The 13,397-nt window shown below is 37.7% G+C and overlaps 1 protein-coding gene across 5 annotated transcripts in view; it reads right to left on the reverse strand.

Moving 5' to 3' along the window:
* RALYL (RALY RNA binding protein like) overlaps positions 1–13,397 on the reverse strand; it is a 427,011-nt gene that overhangs the window by 219,505 nt on the left and 194,109 nt on the right. For all 5 annotated transcript variants that reach the window (XM_075141585.1, XM_075141584.1, XM_075141582.1 and 2 more), the window contains one exon: positions 11,423–11,701. In XM_075141585.1, the coding sequence (XP_074997686.1) occupies positions 11,423–11,678 (256 nt within the window). In that variant the 5' untranslated portion in view covers positions 11,679–11,701. The remainder of the gene's footprint in view (positions 1–11,422; positions 11,702–13,397) is intronic.

The raw sequence follows: 13,397 nt of genomic DNA on the forward strand, positions 1-13,397 counted from the left end.
CACCCAGAAAGCAGAAATTATAGCCCTGACAAAAGCCTTAAATTTGGCTAAAGGTAAAAGAGTCAACATCTATATAGATTCTAAATATGCTTTTGGAGTCGTGCATGCTCATGGAGCAATATGGAAGGAGCGAGGACTTTTATCTGCTAGTGGTACCCCTATAAAATATGGAACAGATATTTTGAATTTGTTGGAAGCAGTACAGAAACCTAAAGAAGTTGCGGTGATTCATTGTAAGGCTCATCAAAAAGGGGACTCAAAAGTAATACAAGGAAATCGAAAAGCAGATGAGGCTGCTAAACATGTAGCATTAAATACTATGATTTATGTTTTAAGTCCATCAAAAGAAATTCAGGTGGAATCCTCAAATTATAATGAGAAAGAGAATAAATTAGCTATGCTATTACATTGTAAGAAGAATGATCAAGAGTGGTGGATAACTTCACATGGACAATGTATAGTAACCCCTGAAATTATGAAGAAATTAATGGTCAAAACCTATGCTGAAACACATATGGGAGCAGAGGCAATGGTGGAATCTGTAAAATGATATGCGATAGGAACCAAAATGTTATTGATTGCTAATAAATATGAGATTTGTCTTAGGAACAATCCGAAAATACAAATCCGACCCCCTCCCGGAGAGGTAAAGAGAGGCATAACTCCCGGTGAGTATGGGCAAATAGATTTTTCAGAGTTACCGCGATGTAACCAATACCGATATCTATTGGTATTGGTAGATACCTTCTCTGGATGGCCGGAAGCTTTCCCGTGTCGAACCAACAAGGCAAAAAAGGTCGTGAAACATTTGTTGAAAGAAATAATTCCAAGGTTTGGAGTCCCTTTAGGAATATCCTCAGACAGAGATCCACATTTTGTAGCAGAGGTTGTTAAAAACCTGAGTAAGACATCAGGGATTAAGTGGGATCTCCATACCCCTTGGAGACCTCAATCTAGTGGGCAGATGGAAAGGGTGAATCAAACATTGAAAAGACAAATTTCTAAAATATGTTAGGAAGCTCAATTGAAGTGGATCGAAGCCTTACCACTTGCCCTGTTGAGGATTAAGGTAACCCCTAGAGCTAAAGAAAAAGTGAGTCCATTTGAAATTTTATATGGAAAACCTTATACTGTTAATTTGACAGGAGGATCAGAACAAATGCATGTAATAGGAGAAAACGTATTGACTGAATATCTTTTATCTTCAAGTAAGGTGTTGAATTCTTTGCATAAGTGTGTCCTTTTGAAGACACCTTTACCTCTTGAATTTCCAGTACACTCATTTAGTCCAGGGGATCAAGTTTATTTGTGAACGTGGAAGGACGACCCTCTTGGAGAAAAGTGGAAAGGACCTTTCCAGGTGCTGTTAACAACAAACACTGCTGTGAAACTAGAAGGAATAGATTCTTGGATTCATTATACGAGGATTAAGAAAATTCCACCTGGACTGTGGACATCTGTATTTAAGGAACCATTGAAGTTAACTTTACAGTGTGTTCAATGAGATACTGGAGATGCTGCTAAATTAGTGTAATAATTTGATTTTTGAACAGAATTAAATTAGAGAAAGAGGGAAGATGTGGAATGTGTTGTTGTTAATAATAACAATCAGTCAGATTGATTCTCAATTTTTGTTACCAAAATGGGATAGAAATCAAAATATCTGAGAACTTTTAGCCCAAGAAGTAACCAACATGTCCTCCTTTTGTATTACAGCTGAGAATTCTGTGGGAGGGATGTATAGTTCTTCTTTGGTACGAGTACCAACCCCATTGGAATTGATGAAGAATTACACAATGTTTCAAAGTTTTGACATTAAGTTAACTTATCATAGCATTTATAGTTTGGGAAAAACAACTAGATTCAAGGAGAGAGGGATGTTAAGAGTCAAGGTGCGAGGAATACTTCCAGCTGGGCATTGTGTTAAATTTATAAATTGCATTTCTAAATGTGAAAATTTAACACGTTTACAACCTCCTTTGAGATGTAACTCCACTCAACTTCAGAGTTATGCATGGGCTCATACTAAATTACCCCTTGGATGGTTTTTGTTATGTGGACGAATAGCATATTCCTATATTCCAGCGAATGTGACCGGAGGTCCGTGTTCAATAGGGAGGATAGCTCTGCTGCTGATAGACAAAAAGGACTTAGAACATGGTGGACGAACTAAAAGGAGTGTACATCAGATATCAGAGGATTGTGACTCGCAAGTCACTTTATACAGTTCAAGGGAGATGTCAGCTGCAGCTATCCTAGCACCCAGAGTTGGAGTAGCTATGAATTATGACACCATAAAATGGATTACTTGTGCTTTAGTAAAAGACATAAATTATACCTCCCAAGCACTTTCAGCTATTGGTATGGAAATGACACAAATAAGAGAAGCCACACTTGAAAACAGGGCTGCAATTGACTATTTACTTTTAAGACATAATCATGGCTGTGAAGAATTTAAAGGAATGTGTTGTTTTAATTTAAGTGATAATTCACAGTTAGTGGAGAAGAAAATCCAACAATTAAAAGATTTGTCATATGGGTTTAAAGAACGGGAAAGATTAGATTTTTCTTGGTTATTCTCGTGGCTTCCAAATTTAAATTAGCTTAGACAATTATTTTTGTTTGTGGTATTGATTGTTATTTTAGTTATGATTACATGTTCTATGGTTCAATTTGTATCTTTTTGTAGAAAATAAGTATTATGAGACTCATGATGCCTAACATCATAAGTCTCAAAGGGGGGAATTGTTAATGTTAATCATGATCAACATTAATCCTCAAAGTGTAATTGTCCTGTGTATAGCCCTCGTCCAGAACTGGGTTAAAAAAAACAGTTAATAAGAAACCAGAATGATGAAGTTAGTGAGTGGGTGTTTGATTGGAGGAGATCAAGATGTATATGTTTTAATATAAGAACACTATGGTGATAGGTAGTTTAGTTTGTTGTGAATTCTATATTGTTCGCTTCTGTAATTCTACTGTTTGCTTCTGTAATTCTAAACAATGAAGACTTGTTGCTTAGAAGTTAGGTAACTAGCAGGTGTTGTGTTTGCAGGTGTGTAGAATTGTAACTAGTCTAAATTGTGTATCCTGGAAGCATTGTTAGACTCTAGTGAAGAATAACCTTGGAAACTATAAACAAACGTGGTCCAAGCATGGCTCAGGGACAAACTGCGACCCTATAAGGTAAAGAGGAAATAAGTTCATGAAGAGTTCACTACCCTGACGACCACCAGAGACCACCTGAGACCCTCAAGGAGACCCTAAAGGCTTTAGTGCGCATGTGTTTAAGATGATGTAATACTATAATTAGTTCTCGGAAATGTAATGAATATGTAAAAGAGAAATTTAAAATATGTATGAGAAGCATGGATATAAACAGAAAGGTGACTAGACCAGGTGTGCTTGATTTGTGGCAAGTCCACCGAGCACCCAGGCCTGAATAAAACAATATCTCTCCTGAGCGTGTGGAATTGGTTACTTGCACGCCGGGCACGAATCTGCTTTTCAGACAACACCATGAGCAATGATCTGTGATTGTAACCAAGGTCCCCTACAGTGAGACTTGACACTAGTGTCTGCCGTTACACAGGCTGCACCAAGACCACAAGGGCATGGGTAGGAGTCAAGGAGACCTATGTAATAGTTTTAGACAGGGTCCCTGTTCCTGCATGCAGGAGTAGGCTGAGACAGGATTACACTGGTTTGCAAATATAGGAACAGAATGAAATAGGATTAAAGAGTCAGTTCTAGTGGGTAAAATCTAACAACCTCTAAACTAAGCTGTGGAAGATTAATTAATAATTATTGAGAAGTTCTGTAATATTCTGTTCATGTCTGAGGGCTGGATGATGAGGTCATTGACTAAGATGTGATTTAGTAGGAAAGACTTTAATAAAGACAGCACAAGTTGATATCCTTAGTTTCACTCTATGTTCTTGAGACATCAAAGGCATTACTTTCATCGTGACTAATATACACAATTCTTATGGGTTTTGTTTGTTTGTTTGCTTTTGTAAGAAGACCACTTAGTATTGAAATTTATTCTTTATCATTACTTTATGTTTTGTTCAACACAAAAAATATTGGATCAAATAAACTTTCTTGAAACCTGGCTCTGATGTTGACAGTTATTTTACAATAGTAATTGATCTTGATTGAGGAAGTATTCAGCAAATAGTTATATGAGTTCAGCAAATTTAAAAGTCATCCCCACAATAAGCCAACATTTATAGCATCTCACAGGTTCTATAGGTTTGTGGATAGGTTTATGGATAAATAATTTTTGCTGATTCAAGGTTTTGCTTATTTAAACATTTTTTTTTTTAAACTTACATGAAAATGATAATTCCTTATACAGCATTTCACATGTGTGTTTTCACTTTTGCTTAAACACTATTCAGAAAAAAGTGGATTATTACACTGGAAGAGTATAATATTCTTTGAGGTACAACAACATTTAAGTGTTGATAACCATACAATATATAGTTATTACGACTTATCGAGACTTAAATACCTTGCTGTCTAAGGCTCACTTGGATAGATAATTACATGCATATTGCTGAGTCACAGCTCTCAGATTATTTACTCATGGTGTAATGCTGGTAAGTACAAAACATTAGAATGTGCGTCTCCAAAAGTTACAACCGACCAAAGAAATTTCTATGAAGTGTATTGCCCTTTCTGGTCCAGTAATGTGAACATGCACTATCCAATCTCTTAAAAGTGTAAGATTTGAAATATAGTTTGAATATATAATTAATTATTATTTGTATGTAATATATGTTATTTTTAATGTCTCGTTAAAATACCAAAACATTCCCACTTTTTCATTGTATCAGTACAATCTCTGGGGTTTCTCTAAGGCAGTCATTGTCCTTGGCTGGAATGTTTTCACTCACATTAAAACTCCAATCTTTATAGACATGCCAGAAGAAAAATCAAAAACCTTTCCAGTCGCTCATCCACTATACACTTTAAAACAAGATAGCATTGCTTTCCTGTTATCCTGCACAGGCATATCTTGCTATTATGGTAGCTAGAGGTAGGTGGGTAAGAGTAACAGGATTGCTTCAATAAGGCATGAGTTATGTCGTACAAATGAATGTCTTCTAGCATTGTTGTACTTGCATGTTACTGACTGAAGGCTGATAGCAAAGTTAAAACTGAACAATCACTAATTCAGTTTTGAAATTCCTTTCTTAGTGTACCATTGGTTTAAAGTCACCAAGGAAATTTGTATAGATGTGTCATTTTTCAAGCCAAAGTGCATTTTTTATAAATGAGTTCACTAAAGCAGCATAAGTATTCATTCTTTTTAAGTACAAACATTCATAACATAATTAACGTTGTCTGGTTTTCAGACTGAGGTGAAGAATTGATTCATTCTGGAAAGTCCTAGTTCTGCAAATACGTAGTTAAGTCTCTCAGTGTTGCTAGACATTACAAATATAAAATAGAGAAGATCTGTTTTGAGTAGAGGCAAGGGAAACAAAAGGAAAAACAGCCCTATTGTCACATCAATTCAATTTACAGCAAAGGTATATGTTGAGCCTCTCTAAAGGCTCTCTTTATTACCTGCTCATCTCCTTGGATGTTTTCTACTAGTCATCATTTAGAAAGCTCCTGCAGGGCTTCTGTGCTTCTCAAAAGGATGTGCAATAGAATATGTCACCCAAAATAATTATCTGCAACTATCACCTTACCTTAGGCTACATGTCAATATACACTCACTTGGTACTCGGAGACTGCATCTAATTTAGACCTGAAGGCAGACATACGTGAATAATACTTACAGCAACAAAACAGGATTGAAGCTACAGTGGAGCTAATTTATTAGTTAAAAAGGGCACAACTGAAGAACTACAGTGTCTTTCGTACTCTTGGTACTGTAATCTTTTCCTTTTTCTCACCATCCAAGAATGAAATTCCATGGTGTCTTAAAGAAAACAACAGAAGAGACTAAAGCTACTACCCTTGCAGCATTTAACTTATTTTCTCAAGGTGCCTGTGAGGTGGCTCGGCTCTTACCCTGGTGTAAAATCAAAACATATTCTGAGGTTAAAGGAATTATGCTGGTTTAAAAATGTGTGTGAAAGAGGAAAAAAATTAGGTCATATAGCTATAAAATATAAGGCTATGAACTATAAACCAAGCAAATCAAAGGGACATTATGATGTAGAAGTTGCTACGATAGCTGTACCAGAATTTTAGATGGAAGCTGTTACATATATTTGCCAAATGCATAAGGTAAACAGGAATATATAACATAAAGTTGCGGAACATTAAATGCCTTTTACGTGGTATTTGGCTTCACAGAATTCACATGTATTGGAATGCATAAAAAAGTTATTCTCCATCATGTACCCAGAAGTTTCATTCTTGCTGCAGCTCGCTCCTCAGTCCACAGCTGCAATGAGGGACTTGCACCATTTGCTTTGGAGCAAGCAGGTCTCTAGTCCTTCTCTCACCACAGAGGGGTGAAATCACCCTGATGGACAGACTCGGTATTTCCTCAGAATAATTGCTCTTCACCCCATCTCTTTGGCCTATGTGGCAAGGAGGTGAATATGGGCAAATGTTCTCTAACTTGTAAATGCGTTTAAATGGATGAAAAATATTTGAGGTCATACAGCGGAGGGGATTATGTAGGTGTGTTCCCACAACTGGGAATATAACTTGTAGTTTTGTCCTAGACCAACTTGAACATTTTCTTGGCTCCAGCCTGAAGCAATTCACAAAATAGTCATTGTGAAGCAGACTCCTGTACCCAATACTGATCTGTCCCTGCCCTGCTGTGGGCCAGGAAAACATGCTATTCCCATGAAGATATAATATCACTTCAAGAAACTACACTGAACTTCACAACAATGCCAATACATTTCTTAAATATGTTTTTTTGTGTTTCTTTATGATCTTTTCCCCACAGCTTTTCAGAGCACGTTGCACTTCATGGAACAGAAAATTTGGAAATAACCACACAGCTCGTGAAATCCACTTCTCTGAAGTTACAATATCCACGGCATAGCCATTACACATCACTGGCCACCAAACATATTGGTAGGAGCTTGAGAGGAGACCAGCAGGCCAATTATAATCACCCACAGGAAGCTAGCAAGACTGAGGGCACTACCAATGCTTTAGATTTGTACTTCTGAGGAATCTGTTAAATAAAATGCCTTGTTATGTACCTATGGAACCTAACACTTTGGGACTCCACCTCAAAAGGAACATTTAGCCAGGACTCTAATGCACACCATTAATATGATTCCATTACCTACAACTGGATGGGAATTGCAGCAGGGTCTTCAGTGAATTGTGCAGCACTGTATACAGCTATAGGAATTTACAAGTTCAATTTTTAATTTCAGTTACATACATGCGAGCAGTTTCTGATTCACAGGTAAAGCTGCTGTAGAGAATATCATAATTTTGAATGGCAGAACTCCATAAAAACCAGGAGCTAACGTAAATGGGCAGTTTGCCAAAACTGTGAAAGAACTAATTTAGATTAATAATGCAGTCTAAATTAAATAATTCCTTCTTTTGTGAGGTACTGAGTACTATAGAGTCTACAGTAGTATCAGGCATATACTACGGGATAATCTTTTTCAAATATTCCTTTGTTCAAACAGCTTTCCAAAACAGATTACCATCCAGCCCTCATTATATTACTAATATATTCTAATTCCATTTAAAAGAAAATTCAGCCATGCTAACCAAGTTTATTTGTACATCTGTAAAAGCTTTTCTTGTTCCCTTTCCATACCTTGACTGTTGATATATAATTATGTGTTCTGTTTATTACAAAATGCAAGGCTCTCAGGACAGAGAACAAAGTCTTTTTTCATTGAGTAGTTTCACAGTAATGAATCTACCTGTTATTTCCTTCCATTCAAATGCACAATTTTCACATAAGTTATTCTTCTGGATCATAATGTCAAGCAAATTTTATCTATCAGCTCATTATTTTGAGGTGACTGTTAATGTCTACTACTAATAAAAAGAATTAATAGAAACAGCTTGTCTAACGAGAAGTTGCCCAAGTTGCAGAAGGCAAAGGCAGGGACTGGGAGAATGAAGAACCGCCCACTGTAGAAGAAGGTCAGGTTTGAGACCATCTAAGGAACCTGAAGGTGCCCACGTCCATGAGACCCAATGAGATGCATCTGTGGGTCCTGAGGGAACTAGCAGATGAAGTTGCTAAGCCACTATCCACCATATTCGAGAAGTTGCGGCAGTCCGGTGAAGTTCCCACTGACTGGAAAAGGGGAAATATAACCCCTATTTTTAAAAATGGAAAAAAGGAAGACCCAGGGAACTATAGGCCAGTCAGTCTCGCCTTTGTGCCTGCGAAGATCATGGAGCAGATCCTCCTGGAAACTATGCTAAGGGACATGGAAAATAAAGAGGTGATTGGTGACAGCTTCACTAAGGGCAAATCATGCCTGACAAATTTGGTGGCCTTCTACGACAGGGTTACAGTGTTGGTGGATAAGGGAAGAACAACTGAGGGCATCTACCTGGACTTGTGCAAAGCATTTGACACGGTCCCGCATGACATCCTTGTCTCTAAATAGGAAAGACATAGATTTGACAGACGGACCACTTGGCGGATAATTGGCTGGATGGTCACACTCAACGAGTTGCAGTCAATGGCTCGATGTCCAAACAGAGACCAGTGACAAGTGGCATTCCTCAGGGGTCGGTATCAGGACCAGCGCTGTTTAATATCTTTGTCGGTGACATGGACAGTGGGATTGAGTGCACCCTCAGCAAGTTTGCTGACAATACCAAGCTGTGTGGTGCAGTCGGCATGCTGGAGGGAAGGGATGCCATCCAGAGGGAGCTTGACAGGCATGAGAGGTGGGCCCATGCGAACCTCATGAAGTTCAACAAGGCCAAGTGCAAGGTCCTGCACGTAGGTCGGGGCAATCCCAAGCACAAATACAGGCTGGGTGGAGAACAGGTTGAGAGCAGCCCTGAGGAGAAGGACTTGGGGGTGTTGGTTGATGAGAAGCACAACACGACCTAGCAATGTGCGCTTGCAGCCCAGAAAGCCAACTGTATCCTGGGCTGCATCAAAAGAAGCGCGGCTAGCAGGTTGAAGAAGGTGATTCTCTCCCCTCTACTCCGCTTTCATGAGACCCCACCTGGAGTACTGCGTTCAGCTCTGGGACCCCAACATAAGAAGGACATGGATCTGTTGCAGCGAGTCCAGAGGAGGGCTCAGATGATCAGAGTGCTGGAGCACCTCTCCTGCAAAGACAGGCTGAGGGATTTGGGGTTGTTCAGCCTGGAGAAAAGAAGGCTCTGGGGAAACCTTATAGCAGCCTGCCGGTACCTGAAGGGGGCCTATAAGAAAGCTGGAAAGCGACTTCTTTTTACAAGGGCTAATGGCTTTAAACTGAAAGACGATAGATTTAGATTAGATATAAGGAAGAAATTCTTCACTATGAGGGTGGTGAGGCACTGGAACAGGTTACCCAGAGAAGCTGTAGATGCCCCATCCCTGGAAGTGTTCAAGGCCAGATTGGATGGGGCTTTGAGCAACCTGGTCTAGTGGAAGGTGTCCCTGCCCATGGCAGGGGGGATTGGAACTAGATGATCTTTAAGGTTCCTTCCAACCCAAACCATTCTATGTTTCTATGACTCCACAAAGTACCACTTTTACAAAGTGGTTTTCTTTGTCAAACAATACCGATGACAACTGTATTTCGTATACAGAAAGAGTAAATGAGGTTTGGAACAGCTAAAAGAAAATTTCACCTTGCTTATTCTTTATATTCCTTGATACATCAGGAATTGAGGCATGAAATATGCCATCACAAGACTTTACAGAATAATCAAAGTATTTTAAGATTAAACAGCTGAAACTTAGTATTGAATAAACTTTCTATTATTACTAAAAGATTTGAACAATTCAAGTAATTATTGATCCCTTAATTTCTTTTACAACAACCTCACTTACCTTCTATACAAAGCACAAATGTACTCTGAGTAGAGCAAGGGCATCTCCTTGTACAAAGCACTTGGCATATTATAGATGCCACAAGAAATACTAAAAGAGACTAGCAACAGTAGTCATAGTAATAACAGGTCTATTGCCTTAGGAAAATACAGTTTAAAAAATCTGGTCAGAGCAGTGTGCAAGGAGCTGTAAATAATGTACTGATGGCATTACATGGCCTATTGCTCGGAGACCACCGCTCCAGGAAACATCTTCTAATAATGCCATTCCACAGACTGACTTTGCTGTCTTGCTTTATCACTAGAGTTCTTTTATTTCACTCATATATATAACTTTTCCTAAAAAAGTTGTAAAGTAATCTCCCCTAAAATATAATTGGATTTCTTTAATCTGTTTTTCTTTTGAGCCCCAAATACGGGGTTATAAAACTTAAAATTACTGTTGAGCAACTGTGACAAAACAAGAACCCATCTAACACAAATACCTCAATTTCTATAAATAATCAGAAAAACAGATTTCCACAGCCTGAGAAATTGAAAATGAATAAGCCATATCCATTCTTTATGACTTCTTACAGTCAAAGCACTAGCTACACTTCACCTTTTCCTGACATAGCCATTACATATATGGGTTTGGATCTGAGCTACATAGCAGAGGTCTAGTGAAAGATCTCTGGCTCCTACCAAACATCTTGCTGTACTGTCCATTATTATTATAATATATATCACAGATGGGGTTAGTACTGTACTCCGGATGATTTTATCATTGACAGCTTCCATATTTAATCACAAATAGCTTTTAGATGTAACACTTGCAATAAGAAACAATAAGCGTTCATGACAAAGCACTAGAAAACAAAATGTTACACTTTTTTTTTAATTCGGAGTTCAGATGAACAGTGTCCACAACATTATGTGGGAATAACTTCAGCCTAAGTTTTTAATAATAAACTTCTTTAAATTAATAACAGCATTACAGTTTGATTTGGTAGAATTTCAAGGACTAACAAAACTCATTCTTTTGCTTCTATATAAAATCTGACACACCACTGGGCTGGATACTATTTTAGATTCATTAAATGCAAGATAACTACATCTGTTAGACGAGTCTTGTTATATTACATTAAATTTACTAACTAGAGTCTAAGAGAAAATACTTATATTTTCCTCACATGAGTAATCATGTTCACTACAATGAGGTTACACAGAGAAGTATAAAGCAGTCAGAAGTGATGTATTTAATAAATCAGCAGTTTCTAGCACTAAACATTTTGTAATATCTAGATAACATCTAATGCTTTGAAAATTCTGCCAGATCCAACATCCTGGAAATACGCTTAGATGGAGCAATGGCAAAACAAACTTACTAGTCCCCACAGCACAAGCAACAGATGATATTTCAAATAGAAAGGAAAGAAAAAACAATATTTCAATGATATGAACAAGCCCTTACCTAGTGGCTGCCCTGCGATGATCCTGGCATTCTCTCCTGCCACTGCAGCCCTCGCGTGCCTCTCGCTCATGTACTGTACAAACGCATAACCTTTGTGCACTGAGCAGCCAACTATTTTCCCATACTTTGCAAAGATTGCTTCGATGTCACCTTTTTTGACAATGGCTGTGTTCAAATTGCCGATGAAGACTCTGGAATTGATGGACTTTGGGTCGTTCTTATTGGTGACGTTGCTGGTCTGTGTTTTGCCGGTCATGGTTGGATCACTTGGCTTTAACCCTTAAAGAGAGAACAAAGAGAATTATGTTTCAAAGCATACAGTTACCCCTGACTTGGGATGATTTTTCCAGCAATAATTCACTTTTCATTTTTCACTTAGGATGAATCTAGACTCAGAAGAGTTATACTTTCTAAAAATTATTATCAATAAAACCAAGGTAGTACATTTTAAAATACTGTTCATAAATCAAATTAAAACTTCTTATTTTTATAGATATAAAATATACCAATACATCTCTTAATACAATGCGGTAATAGTGGACCTTTACTGTAGTCATATGTGGATTTCTGCTTAAAAATTCAGTATGGACTTTTTAAGTACCTAGCCATCTAGAAACTGCAAAGCAAGAGAATGAATCATTATCTTATGTCAAAGAAATGAACATTCAAGGCCATGTAGAGAACAAACTCTAAAAATGAAAGACAACTCTGCTTTTGTTTGGTAAGTGTCAGACAGAGCACATTTCTCACCAGTTAAATATCATTGGCCATTGTGAGGAGTGCAGGGCAGGTAACACACAGTTCTTTACTGCAATCAATATGGTTCTGTCAGAACAATTTTCCCTATTAATTCAGTACAAAAAAAGAAAAGAGAAAAGACAGGGGAAGCACAAGTGGCTTATGTTCCTAGAATTAAAAAGTATGAAAACAAACTTCCTTAATTATAGGAACACAGATTTTCTTGCTGCTTTGCTCTTTCCTCTGAGGTCACAAGTCTAAATGCATCTTGGCATATCTCAAATGGAAATACCCACATTATTCCTGGGAAAGATTTGGCAAAAGAAAAAAAAACCCAACACTCTTTGTGTTCATCTAGCCTCACGCTTCTGAAGTGCACCTGATTTTCTTAATATGTATGCAAATTCTATGTGCCAGCAGGTCCCTCCATTTATATCAGTTTACTCAGATGAAGGTGAAATGAAAAAAGTTGTCCCATGTCACTGCTGGGTTTTCTTTAGCTATATTAGACAACAGAAATATCAAAAATATGCATACGTCTAAATAGTGAAAACTTATTTTGTAAGAAGGAGGTCATTTAGACAGCAGTCAAATATAGGCCATCTCTTACAGCTAAGAATTATGTTACTATTTTTTAACCTGTTCATAGTTTTGATCATATAACAGTAAAAGCTCAGGCAAGAAGAGAATCCAGTTAAATACTGCTCACAGTTAAAGCTCAGTTCATTTGTCAAGATGAAAAGGAATAATGACCTCTATTCTGGACACCTAAAGCTTGATGCTAACTAGCAGAAGATTCATATTTTAAATTAATATCTACCATATATTAAGCTAAATTGATGAAAAAATAAACCATTGTTACTGAACTCTGCACAATTCCTGGTGAACAAAATGGCCACAGCTGCAGCCTTGAGCAATTTGACCATCTCCATCACACAGGATCCAAACCCCACCCTTCAGGTAAGAACACACAATGGAGGTGTGTGGGCAGTCCTCCCGAGTCCTAGCAAATGGCCTGCTTTATTAAAAGAATGCATGCAGTGGACCTATCAGTCAAATAGCTTTCACTTGCTTAACGACTTAACATGACAGCTTCATATTACAACATTTAGAGAAAACACTGTAGAAAACAAGAAAAAATATGTTTTCTTGTAAGTTTATCCATTTTAAATACATTCTGGAAACACAAGATACTGTATACATGCACAAATTTCATCATGGAAAACCAGGAAAACTA

The sequence above is a fragment of the Calonectris borealis genome, chromosome 2 (genome assembly GCF_964195595.1).
Source record: "Calonectris borealis chromosome 2, bCalBor7.hap1.2, whole genome shotgun sequence".
Lineage (NCBI taxonomy): Eukaryota > Metazoa > Chordata > Aves > Procellariiformes > Procellariidae > Calonectris > Calonectris borealis.